At 37.4% G+C, this 19,862-nt stretch overlaps 2 protein-coding genes across 5 annotated transcripts; one reads left to right on the top strand and one right to left on the bottom strand.

Moving 5' to 3' along the window:
* Positions 1–606: 606 nt before the first annotated feature.
* Positions 607–2,569, top strand: LOC147544674 (uncharacterized). The gene is made up of 2 exons (XM_086632568.1): positions 607–1,035; positions 2,044–2,569. Exons 1-2 carry the CDS (start codon positions 759–761, stop codon positions 2,262–2,264), a joined length of 498 nt encoding a protein of 165 aa, XP_086488694.1. The 5' UTR covers positions 607–758; the 3' UTR covers positions 2,265–2,569.
* Positions 2,570–3,604: 1,035 nt separating this feature from the next.
* Positions 3,605–18,070, bottom strand: LOC147544675 (kinesin-like protein KIN-14M). 4 transcript variants are annotated; one of them, XM_086632564.1, is made up of 19 exons: positions 17,492–18,070; positions 16,974–17,049; positions 16,688–16,903; positions 15,206–15,333; positions 15,031–15,114; positions 14,850–14,927; positions 14,670–14,762; positions 13,748–14,290; positions 13,587–13,668; positions 13,387–13,482; positions 13,099–13,278; positions 12,758–12,864; positions 12,336–12,676; positions 12,002–12,255; positions 11,742–11,905; positions 10,929–11,238; positions 10,700–10,835; positions 4,099–4,256; positions 3,605–3,996 (listed from the first exon to the last, which is right to left on the bottom strand). In XM_086632564.1, the coding sequence occupies exons 2-19, from the start codon at positions 17,017–17,019 to the stop codon at positions 3,935–3,937; spliced, it is 3,078 nt and encodes a 1,025-aa protein (XP_086488690.1). In that variant the 5' UTR covers positions 17,020–17,049; positions 17,492–18,070; the 3' UTR covers positions 3,605–3,934. The 4 variants fall into 4 exon arrangements, with proteins under 4 accessions (XP_086488690.1, XP_086488691.1, XP_086488693.1 ...); XM_086632565.1 differs by having other exon boundaries at positions 10,700–10,820; positions 17,492–17,889; XM_086632567.1 differs by having other exon boundaries at positions 10,700–10,820; positions 16,688–16,896; positions 17,492–17,877.
* Between the last annotated feature and the right edge of the window lie 1,792 nt (positions 18,071–19,862).

A 19,862-nucleotide genomic window follows, 5' to 3' on the forward strand; every position in this document is an offset into this window, starting at 1 on the left:
TCAGAATTTCTTGAGGTGTTAGACACCATTACTTTCCAAATTTTGTCGCACTTTCCATTCCTACATGATGAGTATAGAAAATGACATTTGAAAGCCAAATGTGCCTAATTCACAAATTTGGAAAAACATTTTCTGCAAAAAAATTCCATCTCTTCGAGTAAGTAATAAGATGTAATTAACAATTCAAGTTAAGGTCATCACCCGCACTGTTTCTCGAAAATTAGGGAAAGACCTCCAACTGTCAATCAACTAAAACAAGTAAGACATGAACCGTACCTTACTTGTTGATCCCTTGTCAGCACCTCCTCCCATCTTTTTTAAAATTTCAACTTCAAGTAGTAGCTTCTTTCAATGGAATAAGATATATGATAAGATCTAATTTACAGAGTCAATAAGTTGAATATGACCGTTGAAGAGCAAAACGGGAAAAACATTTCAACAGTTATACAAAGGGCAAAAACGTCATGTTTCATGAGTATGTGTCGCGCACAGTCAAGTTAACTCGGAGTTAACGGTTTCCGTCTACGTGAGGGTGTAAATAACTTTTTTTCAAAAAACGGGAGTATAATACTAATATCGATATAAAAGTGGGGGTGTATGTTAAAATCTGTAGATATTGGAATGAGATGCGTTTGACCACCCCTATGGGCCTACGGCGTAGAGGTTGGTAATCTCTACGTCTGGAAACAACAAAAAATCCCAACCCCATCTACCTACCTCTTCCCAGTCCTTAGTGAACCGCAGACCCACTAGGAAAAATGGCGGACGATCAACCATCTACTCTTCTTCCCACTGCTCAAAATGAAACCCTAACCCCAGAAAATCAAACATCCGAATTCAACAACAGTGAGAATGACGACGACGGGGAAGACGAGGAGGAGGTTATAGAACAACTGGAGATGGAGGTGAAGCAAATGGCTGAATCCATACTACATTTCCGAGAAACCCTCCCAAATCAGTTGAACAAAACCTTTTCCTCTTACCTCGTCTCCCAGAGACCACCCACTTCGCCCTTCCTCCTTACTCCAGGCCAAGGTATAATTTGATTTTTGTTGTTTAAATTTTACTTCATTTTGAACCCTAACTTTTTAGGGTTCGATTAACCTGGTTTTCCCTTGTGATAGATACTTATTGTTATTAAATAATTATAGGTTGATTTGTATGGAAAACTAGCTTAAGTATGAAATCATCTTCATTCACATACTCATTCTAATAGAATTTCATTGCATTTACAATTAGTTGTGTGTGAAATGTTTTTTTAGACTATAAAAAAACATTTCGAAAATATAATTGGTAGGAAAAGCGGGGAAGAAGAATTTGAAATTGAACAACATTTATAGGAGAATGAGGAATATGTAGCAAATTCAATGATAATGTGGTAGAATGCCAATTGTCTATGAATTTCATTTTCCTTAGAAAAATATTTTACACCTTTTATGTGTCGAGCCGTACGCCTCAATGCTCCGCCTTGCCTTGTGGTAACTAACCGCCTCGATGCGCAAAAACTTATTTTAAAAGATTGGTCACATGAAATGTCATCGTTGCAGACAAATAGATTATTTGTTTTCTGAACTGTTTTATTTAATAATCGGGACTTCTACTAGTTCCAATCAACACATGATTAACTGAGGCTACCCTTTATTCTGTAATCAATTTATGCTTGCAACTTGTTTGTATGTTATATGTTGGATGCTGAGTAGTCGTGGTCACGAGTAAATTGCAACTTGGCCAGACTTGGGGGTAGGAGAGCAATTCTTTCTAATCCATCGAATGTTCAAATTTATGAGTCACTATCGATCTCGAGGAGAGCCCGCAACGTTTGACTCGCTACGCTTACACTGAATAGCTTATTGGTGTTGAAACACTCCGAATATGTAGCAACATGAGCGAGAATCAAACATAAAGTAGAGAAAATAACCAGGGCAGAAACTTTCCCTAAAGAACTGAGTACAGCTGGCCTTGTATCTTTCGTTTACTGAGTCCATTTACTATTCCTGATTCTAGTTCTCGAATGCTAATTGCTACCCATCTGGATTTGAACAGACTTGGAAGACATACTCAGTTTGGGCAAAGGAGCGTTACTAGCAGAAGAGGATCCTGAGATGGCGAAGAAAATAGGCTTGCTTAAATTGAAGATTTCTAGCAATGTCTCTGCTATGCCTGCAGTTCTGAAGAGGATGAATGACTGTATTTCAATGATAGAAAAACTTGATGCAACCGATGATTCTACTATTTTTCCTCCTTTTAAAAGGAAAATGAGGTAGTCATCGAATTTGTTTCAGGTCTCTAGTGTACTTTGAGGAGTTTTACAGCTTCCCGTCATATTTTCAGGAGGAAGATATACAACAGTCTGCTGCTGCCATCAGATAGACTTGACTAAATAGCTTAGTTTCTCTTGTGTGCAGATTGCAGTTCGATGGATACCATCATATAATAGGTTATGTTTAGTAACCATAGTTTGTGACTATTAAGCGCTTGGCTATAAAAGAAAAGGTGTGTGTATGTGTGATTTTAGCTTCTTGATTTACGATATTGCTGGTGCAAAAATTATAGCTGGTATTGGCTCCAAGCTGCTTATATGTCATTTTTCATTTCTCCCAAAATGATTTGCTTTGAGATGCATTCTTTCTCTGAAAAGATAGCGAATGGAAAATTAAAATTTGTGCCAACTTAAATTTTTAAGGAGCATGGGGAAGGCCTGGACATGGGAGTTGATCCTAAAAGGTGAAGATGCTGAATCAGACTTATCAATCGAGACTGCGAGAGAATCTGAACTTTGTCAATTATGTGAGGGATAATCGAACTGATGCGTCCAGTATGAGATCAGTACCCAGTTAAATAGTTCAGCGGCATACAAAGATCTCCATAGACTACAAACTTTGAAGGGCCCTGAGGGATACAGTCTTCTTGAAATATACTAAGGAGCTTGGTTCTGCCATTTCCTATTAGGGGAGTGCTGCAATGACAAAATCCTATTAACCAAGTAGGAAGTTAACTATGGTCCTTTAGGAAGTTTGCTTGACAATGCCGTCATTTACTCCATCTGATCATGCTTTTTGTTGATTGACCGGAACTTCTTTTACAATCCAAGCTACGTATGTAGTCTAGCCACGAAACCAACCTTAAGGGATGATTATGTAGTGGGGCTTGGGATCGGACAAGGGCGGAGCTCGAGTCGAGCCAGAGTCAGGACTGAAAGATATAACGTTAGGATGCAACTGTTGAAAGCATGTATACGTAGAAAGATTGAAAAAGCAGCTACTGCTGTTTTTTAAAGAGCTTAGTTTTGCCCCTTCCTATTAACCACAGTAGGAGATACTAGTTCCTCTAAGACTGAAAGAATACTTGACAACGCCGTCATCAACTTCTTCCTCTAACAGGCATTTTACAATCCAAGTAACCTTATGTAATCAAGTCAGTAAAAGATAATGGTTATGCAGTTGGGCTCGAGATCGGCCAAGCGTAACGGTGGTGCAGGTGCTACCTGCTTTTTTAATGTCTTCTTGGTCTTTCTCCATTTCGAGAAAGAGAGAAGAATTAAATGTAAAACCAGAAACAGAGGAAGAGAGCTAATAAATTCTTTCCATGGAATAGAAACACTTAATGCAGGAACTTGAGTACATATTTTCACATAAATGAAATTCAACAAACACAAAACATTTTACAGTCTCTAGACGAAAGAATGCAAAACTAGAAAATTGAAACGGGGTATTAAAAAAATAAATAGATATAAGCAAAGAACACCTATACAAAGGTTCCTATTTGCAAGCCAGCCAAAGAAGCAAAGAACATTTACAAAGATATTAATTAACACAAGGTAAAGAGGAAAAAATAGTGGTACAGCTATCACCTCATTTGGCTAAATAAAAATTTTCTACAATTCTTCTTCTTTTAGCACTTGTTTTCGGGTGCTTAAAATCGGGAGCTCCTGCTCTTACTGCTGCCACCCTTTGAGAGGCTTGGTTGCAGAACTACTAGGAACTAGTTTTTTTGAACCTGCAGGCAGGAAGATCAATAAGAAACAAGAACGGTTACAATTATACGGTATTATTTGTAATAAGTTTGCATTTGCTAACTGAGAAAGTACCATAGACTTACTTTTGGGTGACTTTAATGAATCTTTTGCTGATGATACTCGAGACAATGACGAGGACGATACTCCACGAGCGAGTGCAGATGATGACGACGATCTTAACAAATTCACTTTTGCCTCCTGCTTTTGTATTAGCTGAGAAACTTTAGATGGTTCTTCAGATCTGCGCATTGTGCTAACTCCATGTTAGAATTTTGACAAAAATATCAATATATGTATTCATGCTGATTTAAGACCTCTTATTTTAAAGAAAGCAAGATCCAAACCCTGCTCTTAGTGGTGGAGAAACATACGTGTTACCACCCAACTAAAATAGGTTTACGAGTAGACTTAAGACGTAAGAGTCACCTTTTATGTACTATTAGGTTCAAGTCTGCTGCAAGAGTTTGTCCAATATGCTGAAAGGATTAACATTCCCCTAACACTTGTCTTTCGTGAGTGTTACTGATTATTCCATTTTTCTTTGCTGACTAGTTCACTAGTTTACCAAAGAACGGCGAGAAATTCTCGACAATTTGAGTACATCTGGGGTAAGGTTTGACTGACCTTTGTATCTTATGTTTGCTTGGTGGTGTTCACGAGTTTGAAGCCACTGTGACAAAGTAAGAGGGTTTCCTAGATCTTAGAATAATTCTTAGCTTGAGCTCTTCTTAACAAGCTCCATTAATGGAAGTCCGCATTAGTGGAAACTAATATAAAAAATAAAAATGACATAAAAGTGAAGAAAGTCCATTATTGCACCTCTACTCCAAAATAAAAATCTCTTGACAAGAGCTAAATGATTAATTGCGTAAGATAATTTTTGCAGACACACTCCATCATCCCTAATCTCTTGGACTTCACAACCACTTCTCCTCTTTTAAGGGTGTATGTTCCCCTCCATCCGGCCAGGTAGTTGCGTTGGGCTGCTAATGACTTGGTCTTTCCTTTTAGGGTACTTGCAAGTGAGACAATGAATTTGGAACTCAACAACCACAACCAACCACACTTATCATACATAGTTAATAAACTTCATTTTTTGTAAACTTTCATCCTTGTAAGATTCGGCGGAGGAAGTTGTTATATGTGGGACTAATAAACAAGTTGCCATAAAAGCAAAGGGGTGAAAGTCAAGAGGACTACTTACTACCTAGATGTGAGTTTGTCAAAAAGAGTACGTAACTTCTTAAACGAAGGTATGGGGAAGGAAGGACTTTTGCGGCAAACATCATAACTTGTCTTGGAAATTTAATGGATGCATTAAATTTTCTCAATTATTTCCTGGTGAATGAAGGTATGGGGTGAAAGTCAGAACATTCCGATGAAGCACTACAGGATGAGGACTGAAGCAAGTGGGAGCTTGCCAAGAAAGACGAGATGGGCTCACTTGTGCAAAATGACACATGGGTGTTGACAAAATTACCAAGAGGTAAGAAGACTTTAGAGAACAAGTGGGTTTATAGGAGAAAAGCTGTAGCAAATGGTGGTATTCGCTATAAAGCGAGATTAGTAATGAAGGGGTTTCAGTAGAAACCAAGTATCGTCTACAATGAAATATTATCCCTAATTGTGAAGATGACAACAATCAGAGTGGTACTCAACCCAGTGGCTTCAGAAAATCTCTTCCTTGGACAACTGGATGTAAAGACAACTTTTCTTCATAGAGACCTTAATGAAGAAATTTACATGAAGAAGCCAGTTGGATTCGCTGAAGGAAAAAAAGCGATGGTATGCAAGCTTCCAAAGAGATTTTATGGTTTAAAACATGCCCCAAAGCAATGGTACAAGAAGTTCGATACCTTCATGCTCATGAACAACTACTTAAGATGTAACACATATCATTGTTGCTTTGTCAGAAGGTTTGATTCTTGTTACATCGTTTTGTTACTATATGTTTACGATATGTTAGTGGCTGGAACATCTCTAGAGGAAATCAAAAACTTGAAAGGCCAGTTGGCAGGTGAATTTGCCATAAAAGATCTTGGTGAAGCTCGACAAATTCTTGGTATGAGAATCCGCAGGGACAAGTCTAAGGGTAGACTTATGCTCATTCAAGCTGAAATATTTGAACGGGTTCTAAAGAGGTTCAATATCGAAGGTGCCAAACCAGTCGGCATGCCACTTGAAAGTCATTTCAAGCTCACCAAGTTGCAGGAGTCAAGGGTTCGAGGCACACACTGGACAATTCAAAAATAGAAAAACAAGTTGTAGAAATCCTGTGACAGATGTGGAAAAAGAATTTATGGCAGGTGTCCCATATGACCAGATATTGCCCATGTAACTAGTAAACATGTATTCTAGCAATACTAGTAAGCAACACCAGGAAGCGGTGAAGTGGATTCTCAGATACTTGAGAGGGTCCACTAATGTACCTTCACGCTACGGACGGTGAAACTCTGTTTTTAGTGGATATGTAGATACAGACTGTGCAGGTGACCTTGATAAAAGGCGAAGTACGACAAAGTATGTTTATACAACAGGATCGACTGCAGGGAGTTGGAACTCACAGTTACATTAGTTGGTGACATTGTCAATAACAGACGTAAAGTATGTAGCAATGACAAAAGCATGTAAGGAAACAATACGGTTGAAAGTTTATTAGTAGAGTTGAGGCCTGAGAAGGAGAAAAGTATTTTGTACACTGATAGTCAGAGTGTTATCCATCTTGCGAAGAACTCAGTCTAACATGTAAGGACATAGGATATAGATATTCGTTACCATTTCATTCGGTCACTTCTGGAAGATGGTGGGCTACTACTGGAAAAGATTATTGGTTAGTAAAAAAAATCAAACACACATGTAAGCACCAATTTTGAAAAAGAAAGGTTAATATCCTTTACAAATCCAAGTCACAGATTTATTTGAAGCCATTTTGACAAATTAAAAAGGGTTTCCTAGATCTTAGAATAATTCTTAGCTTGAGCTTTCTTCTTAACAAGCTCCATTAATGGAAGTCCTCTTTGGTGGAAACTAATGGAAAAAACAACAATTACATAAAAACGAAGAAAATCCATTGCACCTCTACTCGTAAATAAAAATCTTTAGACAAGAGCTAAGTGATGCATAAATTAGATTTCGCGGACACACTTCATCCCTTAGCTCTTAGACTTCACAACTCCTTCTCATCTTTTAAGGGTGTACATTCCTCTCCATTCGGCCTGGTAGCTGCGTTGGGCTACTAGATGACATGGTCCCTCTTTTTAGGGTACTCGTCAATGACGCAATGAGTCTGGAACTCAAAAACCATGACCAACCACACTTATGATACATAGTTAATAGACTTCATTCTCTATAAACTTTCACCCTTGTATGATTCGGCGGAGGAAGTTGTTATATGTGGGCCTAATACAACAAGTTTCCACAAAGCAAATGGGTGAAAGTCAAGAAGCCTAAGGACTACTTACCACCTAGATGTGAGTTTGACAGAAAGACTCCATAACTTCTTAAAGTGTCTCGTATTGTGAACTTTTTAAGATTTTCTAACAAACGGCAATCTCTGCTTCGTAAAAAACAAGTTGCTCATTTTGCAAATCTAATCGAAGAGGAGTTGGTGGAAACGGGTACTGGATTGAACCAAGAGTTGTCTATTGCAAGAGCGGGCGATACACGGTGGGGATCTCACTTTCGTACTCTTAGTAGGTTGGTTGATTTGTTTACTCCCATTACTGAAGTTCTTGAAGATTTGGAAAGTGACAAAAATTCCAATGGTGTACCAACAAGTTTGTTGATTGTTATGCAAACATTTGGTTTTGTTTTTATGTTGCATTTGATGGTTGAGGTTTTATCATTGACAAATGAGTTGTCTCAAGCATTACAAAAATCGGATCAAGATATTGTGACTACCATGCAACTTGTTCAAGTAAGTAAGAACAAGCTTCAACAAATGAGAGATAGTGGATGGGAAGCATTTTATGAAAAAGTTGTGAGTTCTTGTGGAAATCTTGGAATCGATGTGCCCGTCATGGAGTCAAGGTATGTGAAAGGTAATAAATCGAAAAGACTTGCTTCATTTTTGACAAATCTCCATTATTACAAAAACGATTGCTTTTTACATGTCATTGATTTTGTAATGAAAGAGTTGGGTGATCGATTTACACCGGAAAATGTTGAGTTGTTGAATTGTGTGGCATGTTTGAACCCTTGTTCTTCATTTCAAGATTTTGACCTTAATTCACTTCTGAGGTTGGGAAGATTCTACCCAAATGACTTTAAGGATGTTAGTGATAGGGAGTTGTCTAGCCAACTTGAGACTTACATTGAGTGTGTCAAGATGGACGATAATCTTTCGAATTTGAAGGGTATTTTAGATCTATGTAGGACTCTTGTTCGTACAAAAAAGCACAAGACATTTGGATTGGTGTACACTCTTTTGAAGCTAGCTTTGTCATTATCGGTGGCTACCGCAAGTGTTGAACGAGTATTTTCTGGTATGAAATATGTGAAGAATCAATTGAGAAATCGAATGTCTAACCCATGGCTTAATGATTGTTTAGTGACCTTTATGGAGAAAGATGTGTTTGCTACAATCAACGATAGAGATATTATCAAGCGCTTTCAAGGAATGAGTAAAAGGAGAATGAATTTACGCTTGGACTAGAAAGAGATTTTTATTTTGAGTTGTAATTAAAACATTAGTATATTTGATTATGTAATACTCGGATATTTTTTTTCTTTCTATAATATTTCGGCATACCTTGAGTTTTATTCCTGGATCCGCCCCTGAATGAAGGTACGGGGAAGGAAGGACTTTTGTGGCAAAGATCATAACTTGTCTTCGAAATTTAATGGATGCATTAAATTTTCTCAATTCTATCCAAGTGAATGAAGGCTTATAAATTGGCTTCTTCATTCATGATATAATCATCCCATTCTCAAGTTTACCTTTGAAAGAGTGAGATCAAGAGAATTATGTAAGTGTGAGGGTAAGAGAGTTAGTGAAATTTTGTAACCAGTGAGTGCACTAGACTTTGTGTTTGGTGACTCGGGAAAGTTGTAACTTCATTTTCACAATGGATTAGCTTGGTGCGGCTCACAGAGGACGTAAGACTTTCTTCGAACCTCTATAAATCTTGCACATCATTATTCTTTATTTGCTTCATGGATATGTTGCATTTATTCACCACTGCATCCTAAGATCTTGGTATTTCCGCATTAGAGAAAAAACTCTAAGTAGACTGATCACCTATTTGGAGTGGCTTAATTTTCTCAACAAAAGTTTCTTCTTTCGGTAAGTGCTGCAAGCCTAAAATATACTCACAACTTAATGCAAAATTCTCTTTAAACTACTGGACAGGAGACGACTTCAGATTGACAGATGACAAGCAAACAATCAGAATCCATCTGTTTTCTCATCGTTGTGTCTTACGTAGTATATATCTCCTATCACAAGTTTGCAAAAGGGTTTTCTCCAAGTAGGAAGCTTTGGAATCACTAAGATACACATGTATGATATTTTCTAGGACAAGGTAAAGAATTCGCTTCCAACAGTTCAACCCACTGGTTAGCTGCGCTACCTAAATGAGACGTCCGTAGAAATATGAGCAGTAGTTAACACTCAACCACGGATCATTATTCCTTCACTATCGACAACCGTAATGATTTTCAGAGTTTAAGTTGAATTTATATATACACCACGGATAATTGGATTTTCCAACTTATTTATGTGGTGGATGTTTGAATCTTTTAGGAGTTTATTCTTCATCTAAGTGTATGTTTTATTTAGTGTTAAATGATAAAGCTCTTTATGCATGTTAACTCTCTTATATAATTTCTAGACATTACCGCATTCTTTTAGCCCGTTAACGTAAGGAGCAACAAGTCAATTGTATCCAACTTCTTAGACTGCACAACAATCTTGATATTGTGCTTGCCACTGCGGAATGTGCTTCGATCATTACTGAACCAAAACCCTTGTTAGCCTCGGGCACTTCAGAAAGCTGTACATCCATCAATGAGTAGAGGTTGGTGACATGGGCGACTGTTGCATCTTTCCAAGCATATCAAAATATGATGTCGTGGTACGTGATGTTGCTGTTATTTTATTTTAGGGTTTTAGACGTTTTCTACTTCCCCTCCCTACGTAACATTTCGAAGGTTCTCTTTTGAATTTGAAGATCATTCTTGAACAAGAAAATATAAAGTCTGAGCTTGGTTATTCCGTTATAGAAATATAAATCAGTGTTCCATTCCCAGCTTCATTGAAGGCTACCTAGCACCAAAGGAAACTTAGTCGTAGACCGACGAAGATTTGTTGAGGACATGGTGTCATTATTATCAACGGGTTCAAACTATCACTGAAGATGTTCGTCGAATTTATTTCTTTTCATAAATTTTTATTTACTGGATAGGGACATCATGTTCAGAGTGGTAACCTACGAGTCTATGATCCTTTCAGAAAATTGAAGAACATAAGTGTCATCCTAAACCTATACAATCCTATGACTGAAAGGCTAGACCTATAAAAATAACCAGTGAGTAGTGATATTCGGTAAGCTAACGGATGGACAAACATTTGTTTGTTAGTAACATGAATCTCTACATAGTCGTATTGTAGTTGAGTAAACTTCATATTTGCAAGTAATCATGTTAAAGAATATCTAAGCTTTCGTAAAAGAAAAAGGTACTGACTTGTCTATGTCTGCTAGTAGCACATCTGCAGGAGAAATACTTAAATCGCCGACTAAATCTTCAGCTTCGTTTTCCACCGAAACGCCACCATCAGATGCATCACTCATTCTCTCTTCCGCATCTGTATCGTTTAACTCTAATGGATCAATAACATAACACGAAGGTTACTTACCTTCCATACGGATATATAAATATATTTATGACCTCCAGACATGAATAACTAACTTACGCTGCCTGCTGATGTCTTCTGCTGATTGGTGAGAACCTGCTTCAGAGTTCCTATCACTGTACTCTGAGCAATTATCCTGATCCGAAGCTGCTTTGTCACCAAGTCCGGGGCCTCTTCCTCCTGACACTCCACGAGCTCCACTGAGGGAGTTTCTTCTTGGAGAAGAGGATTGATTCTGCAATGGACTCAAGCCTGTTCGTTTTTCTCTGTTGATGCTAGCAGGAGACCCAGTACCCCTCAGATCTTTAAGCAACTGCAAATGTTCAATCTCCTCATCCTTTTTTGTGATCGTATCCTTAAGAGACGCCACCTGATGTTATATAAAAAAGAGAACCAAATCAAGTTTCAGAAAATAGAGACTTGAATTATTACTTCTTAGTCAAATAAAATGCATAATATACTACACTAATATTAACCCCTATAATGTGAACGTTTGTTTGGATGAAAAGTGTTTATAAAAAGTAGTTCACCGCTAGATTTCTTGTCTTAATTAGGTCGTCAATATGTCTCTTTTCATGTTTGATTTACCATTTCCAGTAATCTGATTTTGCTTTGAATCTTTATCGGGTAGTTCTCTAGAACAAACGTAATTTGCAGATTAAAATAGGTTGAAGGCGAAAATTGGGTTTCAAACGAGTAGTCATGTCTAAATTCTCTTGGTTCTGATATAAGCTTAATACGACATTTCGGTTCAACTACGAATAGGTAATGGAAACATATATTCGGCCTGATTGCCTGAAGAAGTTGGTAACATAATATAACTGTGTTGTTTTTTCAAGGAATGAAGTTAAGAAAATCTCATATAAGGGGGACCTGTTCCATCAATTCTCTGACATCCTTGCCCTCTTTGTTGCTTCGTGCTGCACCAAGCTCAACGCCAGAGACCCTCTCAGCAAACTTCAAGGTACTCAATGTCTCAGAATACGAATCAGGTCTTGGATTAAGTTGGACAAACATGAGAGTCTTTGCCTGCCCACCTAAACACTTAAACATAAAAAATAAATAAAAATTCGGCTACTAAAAGTTAGACCTGTCTGCTTTCTTGCAAACAGTAAGTGGGAGATAAAACAAACCTAGGGAGTTTTGAAGGACTTGAGTTAGTTTGCTATTTCTATACGGTACATGAGCACTCTTCTGTGCTAGTGCAAATATAACATCTCCGAGAGCAGAAAGGGATTTGTTTATATGCTGTGCTTCTTTAAGTCGGTCACCTGTTACCTCTGATCGATCAATTCTTTCACTTCCAGCGAGATCTACCAAATGAAGACTACCACGCAACGAAGAACCAGTCTGCAAGTCCGTTCCTTGAACATGGACAGTTACGACACTGCATTTGGATATAGTTCAAATCAAACGCAAGAAGTAGAAGATATATCGATGGAAGTATTAATTTAACAAGAAAAAAACCTGTGAGATCTGCTACTTCTCTCATTCATCGCCGTGGCACTTACGGCTCTATTTCCCAATCCAATTTGCATCAATTCCAGGACATGTTCAGTTGATCTCACAGGATGCATACTGGCACCAGGAACAGCTAATCCATTTTGTTGACTAGTAAACCGAATCTCAAGTTTTTTCTGGGAACCTTCAGATAGCAAATCACGAACTTGTTCGTTATATATTTCAACCATTTGAACCCCAATTTCATACGAAATGGTGCTTCTTCTCTTCCAAGAAATGTCAAAAAGGTCGTTTAAAGCTCGGTAATTGACTCCCCATTCTTCTTTAGTTGCTAAGTTCGGACCACTCTGTATAATTAGAAAATCAGATACGATAATAGACAAAAGTCGGAAAATAGAAGAGGTCGAGGGTGGGCAAGTGGTTCATACCATTGTATAAGTCTTCCCTGAACCAGTCTGACCATATGCAAAAATACAGACATTATATCCATCAAGAACTGACCGAATTAATGGTTGAGTGTCTAAATAAACCTCCGCTGTTTAATCACGAAGTAAATGAAAAGGTAATGTTAAGCTATGAGTTCGAGATTCTAACTTGCCGTAACATAGAATTACGAATTAATTGAAAACCAGACACACCCATGACTTAGTTGTGATGTGGCTTCTGACTGAACCCTAAGGGTGAACCCCCATAAATTATATATTATGGTACAGACTGGACAAGAGAACGGAAAAGAGTACGCTGGAAGTTATTGATAGAGGACCAAAACCTTGAGTTGATAATGGACCAAAGACCTTGTTAAACTTGAACACACGATGGCCATCCTTTCCTTGTTTAGTTGGATTTACAATTGTCAATTCCCCATTCTCACCAATGTAGTCAATCGATGATGTCTTTCCGCTCTGTCCAGCTGGGGACGGCCTTATGCGACAATATACCCTGATACTTCCTATCAAAAGAAATTCGAAAAATGACTTAGTAAATTTACTCCCAACATCTAAATATCAACCAGGCATAATATATACAGTTTTGTTAATGCCAAGTAGAAGTGGACAACCTTTCAAGTCTTGAACTTCATTATGCAATCTCCTATTTTCAGCAAGAACCATATTATAATTTTGAGCTGCCTCTGCGAACTCTTGGAATTTTTCGCCTGTAAAAATGTAAACACATTAGCTTATGAGAACATGCGAACACAAACATAAGTTGATGATGCAACAAAAGAAATCTTATTAAACAACTGCTTGAAGATCGTACCCAAGCAATTAAACTCCTCAAGATAGTTGTTTTGCGTATTTATAACTTCCTTCTTGATATACTGGCATGCCAATCTTAATTCCTGTACAGTTTCAATAGTTTCATTCATCGAATATTTCCGATTACTAATGATTGGAAGTACTTGTCAAGATATGTGTTACCTTCAAAGCTTGAAACTGAAAATTTATGGAACTCTGGTAGGTATGTTCTTTCTTAGACCAATTGCGAGCTTTTAGTGCAGTAAACGTCTCGAGTTCTTTCTCCTTCTTCCTGGATTCTTCCAAGAGCAACTGAAATTCCTTCAATCTAGTCTGTAACTCTTTTTGAGTTTCCTTAGCTTGTGTTTCAACATGCAAACAACGTTGTTCATGCTTCTTTTTTGTTATTTCTAATTCTTGCTTTAGTTCTGAGATTTCAATATCAGAGTTACCCTTCTCTTTCTTCAATCTAACCAAATCCTGCTCATATTTATTTTTTGTTGTCTCTAATTCTCGCTTCATTGCTGAAATTTCAAGTTCTGTGTCGCTGTTATCTTTCATCAATACAACGGCATCCTTCTGTTCAGATTTCTTTCTAGCTGTGTCTAGTAAGTCTTTCTTTATCGTTGAGGTTTCACGATCGCTATTTTCCATATCATTCATCAATTTAACCACCAGCTCCTCTTCCTGAGGTTTCTTCCTTTCTTCCATTAGAGATTTATGAGTCTGAAAAAGAAAAAGAGCAAACACCTACTGAGATCTGGCAACATATAAATAAAACAAATGATCACAAGCAAGATATACAAATAAGCTTTATAGGTAGAATTTATGCTCAGTTAATTGAACCGCTACTGCATAAGCATAGTAGCCGATGTACAGCAACTGTCAGCTTCATGATTTAAGAGCATCAGGGCCTCCATTAAGTAAATCCGTTTTTTCATGAAGTAAGACTAGTAATGTTATCGTTATGCTAAAAATGTGGGTGTTTGAGTTATAGGGTATAGGAAATGGTACTTAAAGATAAACTAACACCGAACGAAACTTGGAAGGAATAAGACGACAAAGATATTATTTTAGTAATTGTCGGAACTAACTATAACTAAACCTGATATTCCTCATTAGTCCCACTTGCAAGGGCTTCAAGTACTCGGATTCTTGATTGATACTTCTCTTCACGAGATTTGTTCATATGACTTTGCTGCAAAAGCAGAAAATCAAAGAGAAAATATTATACTGTATAATAACCAAATATTATTTTAGAACGCGATTTCCTTAAGCACCTTACCGTTCGTATATGTTCTGCTTGAGCTGATACCCGTCGCTCAATCTCTTGCACAACTTTCCTTAACAAGCACGCTACACGCTGCAGATACATTAAGTTTATATCAATGAAAGACTAAAATATATCAAACAAACCTAACATTTGATATAAAATGTAATAATCGAACTTTTTCTCATAGGCTTACATGGGGTATTTCTCCATTCTTCCTGTCAATGCTTTCATCTAGAATCCCATTTACCACACTTAAAAGTGATTGAGTCGGAGCATTCTGTACAGTACGATGAAAGCATAAGAAAACTAACTGCAAAATTAAACTCTAAAACAGATTCAGGTTGATAGCAAGACGTCACGAAAATTACATCTAAGCTGTTTGATTTCATCATCTCTGAAATATTAGCAGCTGGTAGATCAGCATATCGTCCCTGTTTCAGTTGAAACACTTCATGGAACTTGTGTCCAGCGTGATGATTCAACATGGCTGATGGCTCTATAAAATAAGAAAGGGAACTCGATCAAATACTCCAATAAATAAAAGTAACAGGTTGAGAGAAGAATTAGCTGGACAAATATAACCGTTTTAAGTGATTTAAAAGTACAAAAATTGACGATATAATAAGTACATTATGCATGTTGAAGCTCTTATCTTATTATTTTGTCAATTTGAAGCGCAAAATAAAACTCGGAAAATGTGAAAACCAGTTCACCACAACAAGATTCCAAGGGCACAAGATATAGAACTTTATGATTATATGAAGCGCAAAAAAACCTTCTCATTTTGTTCTCGAACACAAATTGCTTACTGTGGGTCTACTTCTTACTCTGTAAATTCACATAATCCAAAATTTATGCATATGAAACTTTTGCATCAAGGTACATGAAGTTGCGTTATGCTTGCTAAGTAGCAACACAAAACTTATAACACTTTTCTTTTATATTCTTGACATATTGCTATGTTATTATTTGCATGGCATATTCCCAGTTGTTTTTGTACGAAGCAACGACAGTTTTGGTCAATCAGTGCAAACATTCGCTAATACGAATACCAGAATACTCCTTGTATACTAATGGTGGCTTTAAATGCATTTAAACAAGTTATATCCAATCACTTGAAGGAATGTTAGTCTTATAATACCTAAGAAAATCAGTTGCACAACAAAAGCACTCTCTCAAGTTTAAACTTTGTCTACCTTTTATTCCCCCCTATCGTCTTATGCAGGTAAGTGGCTCACCGGGGCCACAGGTTTTGTTCATTACTTTTCGTACATGGGACACTCATATGAGATTAACAGGGGAATACTCTTGTGGCCAATCCAGACACGTCTCCTGTTATGACGCCCATCTCAAACCCGCTATACTATCCTTGATTTAGGCTCACCAAACCCACTAGCCTAGTTCCACTGATAAAAATTTCTTGGCATAGACCAGCTCTGGACAATCACAAGCCCCTCCAACTAATCAATCTAGACACTAATCCCACCAAAAAGGCCCTGACAAATATGTAAGACAAGGTTTTGTGTTATTACCCAGACTATATAGCGTTCAAAAGCAATGCGGTTTCGTAGACATGAAACTTCCATTTTACAACCCCAAAGCATTCGTATCATATGTTATATTTAACATGGAAATGCTCATGTGCAAATACCTCACGACAAGGAAAGGACCTTGTCCATGGAAGGCGAAACATGTTACCGACCTATCAAACAGGGCTTCACGATCTAGATAGAATTTATCTATGGATAGACGAAATTTTTATTTTTTGATATATATCGACCACAATGCCAAAGTTGACGTGCTAACTAGCTCAATTGCTTTAGTCAGGCTAAGGATACAAAACGAAATACCTGGCATGACAGGACTGCACATAACACGATGATAGTTGGATGAACACTTAAGCCTCTCTCCTTTATGTACTAAAAGAGTATGTCCACCTGAAGATAAATCGACTTCCAAGCCACCCCTTCCTTCTCCAACAACTTCTTCTGAGAATTTCAAATTCTTCCTCGGATTTCTGGACTTAATAATTGAACTCGTGATACCAACGCTATCTTCTCTAAGATCTTGATGGAAATCGTAGTTAGACATCAGTCTTAATAACAATAACAACAATAATAGAGCACTATAACCTACCTTCAATTTTAGAATCTGTGTTCATTGTGAGAGAATTCGCAGCCATCTAACTTGATCAAACATTGTAAGCTTTTTCCTATCAAAAAAATCAGAAATCCATAAGAGCCAAGTAATAATTGAGTCAAATTAACCAATAGTAATAAACAAGTAGTGACGAAACAAAACTCTATTAGGTCGCGTGGGGTGAAATGCGATTACTAGGAATTGCATTCCAAAATAGTCTTTGGTACAGGAGAATGAATCAGGAACCACATTCCTAGAACGGCAATTTCTCCTAAACGAAGAATATTCCCAAACCCAGGGATGGTGGGTTTGTGACTCCCTTTGTCTTGGAATCGTCAATGAGATAATCTACGAACAAAATCAATCTATACAAATTACATTATGTGGATTCTTATTCATGGTAATCCTATTCCTTTTCGCGCGAACCAAACATGTTTGAATGCATTACTCTTACTTCAAGCACATAATGAGAAGGATTTCTTAATAGACATAAGGAGAAGAAGACAGAGTTATACTTGTTGATGGGGAGATTGTGAAGTTGCAAAGATTGATTGATTAAATACATATTTAGAATAGAAAACAAGATTTCACTTTCTTTTTCATTGATGGGTATAATTCAGAACTTAAGCAAAAGAAGAAAAAGAAGAAGAAGAATGATTCTTTCTTTCTTTCTTCTATGTCCAAAATTATTTTCCAAGATAGATAGAAAAAGAAAGAAAAGAAAGGATCCGTGGAAATGGGTCCATTTTATCAAACCCCCACCAGACAACGCCAACAACTAATATTTTTCTCTCTCTTTCTCTAGTGGTCATTTTAGTCGCCTCTCTCTCTCTCTCTCTCTCTCTCTCTCTCTCTCTCTCTCTCTCTCTCTCTCTCTCTCTCTCTAAAAACAAAGACCACCAGCTTCCGAGATTAAGGAGACGATAGAGAGACAAAGGAAGAAAAAAAAAAGACGAAGAAGAAGAACCGTTTGACGCCAAAAAGAACACCACGTGTCACTTCTATATTCATTCTCAAATGGCATGTCAACGACTCTCTCTCTCCTGAACCCCCTCCTTCCCCATTTTTCTCAAGGAACAAGTAATGATGTGCACGATGTTATCTGGTTTTTTCTCTTCAAGATTTTATAATAGTATTTGGTTAGGGTGCTGCTATAGTCAGCCGGCCGAAATGCTCGAGTTTGGCTCGACTATTGTTCTTGCTCGACTCGAAGATTTAGTGGTGTGAGCTTAATCTGAACCCAAAATCATGATCGTTTATACAAACGAGTCGAATTTGATCATTCTTCACTGTATTCTGAAACATTCCTGAACAACTCGCTTAACATATTATCTATAATAGTGTAGTATATACTCATGTATTTGTATTGAAACTTGTATATGGAGTACCAAAAGATTATCGGAATGTGAGTCATTAATCATTATTGTTGTATGTGACTAATGATGATTGAAGTATTTTTTATAATTTAGAAAGTTGTTTTAACAAACGAGCTTCAAACAATGCGAGCTCGAGCTATTTGAAACATATACGAGTCGAACTCGAGAAAGTGGACCGTTACTCGACCAGACTCGAGTAAACAGTCAAAGACACTAGCCGAGCTTGAACATCTTACTACTCGTATCGGCTTGACTCGACACCCTACATACAACAAAGTTGTTTGAAGCGAAACCCAAAAAATGAGTGAAAAGCGACTAAACGAGAGGGGGAAGCCGAGAAAAGCTCTCTCTGTTTTTAAATTGTTGCGAAGGGTACCAATTTTTGCAAAAAATCATTTTCTCCCAAGTAAAAACTGGTACCCATCGCCTTCTCTCTTGGGAGAAAAGCTAAAACCACGTGATTCTCGCTGTTTTTGGGTCAACCATGTATTTTCTCCCAAGCTATATTTTTGTATGGTAAGCATCCGTTTATACTCAAAGTCTTCTATCTAAGCGTTTTGTGGACAAGATGAGTAAGACTATAACTTATTTCATTAAGCTTTTTGTAACTTTTTAGTTTCTCAGATATTTTCTTCATTACATGCCACAGACACCATCGATGTCTTGTATTGGGAATTAAGTCTTGAATAGCAATCTGCATGGCTGCATCTTGGTTCGTTATAATTCCACCTGGAGCTCTTTCATCCATACAAGCAAGCCATGTCGTAAACAACCACGAAAATGATTATGCATCTTCATTAGACAACAACCCACAACCCAATAAAATAGATTGTCCATGATGGTTCACTCCAGCAAGCGGGGCAAAAGGAAGACGATACTTATTCGTTAGATAAGTCCTGTCAAATGTAACAGCATCTCCAAATTCTTTATATGCCTCTCTACTCCTCTTGTCTGCCCAAAAAACATTAAGTAAACAAGACTTATGATCTACTTCCATTGAGAAATTAAAATCGTTGTTCTTTTTTGCATAGCCAAAAAATATTGATGAATAGTAATAACGTCTCCGTTACCAAGACGTATCCTTCTCTTTTTCTCGATGTAATTTCTTGCATCTCTTTCGGTAAATGGCACTTTCTCATATCCACCGGCTGCTACAACTTGTTGCTTAAAGCTATGTCTCGTCTTAGTCCTTGCCAAATCACAGATTTCCAGTTGTCTAGCTACAAGTAGGTTAATCTTCCTATTGCATCTAATATGACAAACTTTTCATGGACTAAAGATATGATTATGCTATAGATTGACAACGGTAGTTTCCCATTTTCCATTATCTAGTAACTTAGCCTTAATTCTTGCTTTGCAACCACTTTTGCTACTTGGTTGAGGATTATTTGATGTTGATGTATGGTTCCCCCCTTAGCACATACTATTGTAGAACATTTTAAAATTTATTGTTCTCTTCTCTGTGATTTCTTTTTCACTGGATGCCCCCGTTTTTTGGCTTAACGAAGAC

Source organism: Eschscholzia californica, unplaced genomic scaffold (assembly GCF_041429995.1).
Source record: "Eschscholzia californica isolate CP2 unplaced genomic scaffold, dmEscCali1.0.p SCAF_4, whole genome shotgun sequence".
In the NCBI taxonomy this organism is placed as follows: domain Eukaryota; kingdom Viridiplantae; phylum Streptophyta; class Magnoliopsida; order Ranunculales; family Papaveraceae; genus Eschscholzia; species Eschscholzia californica.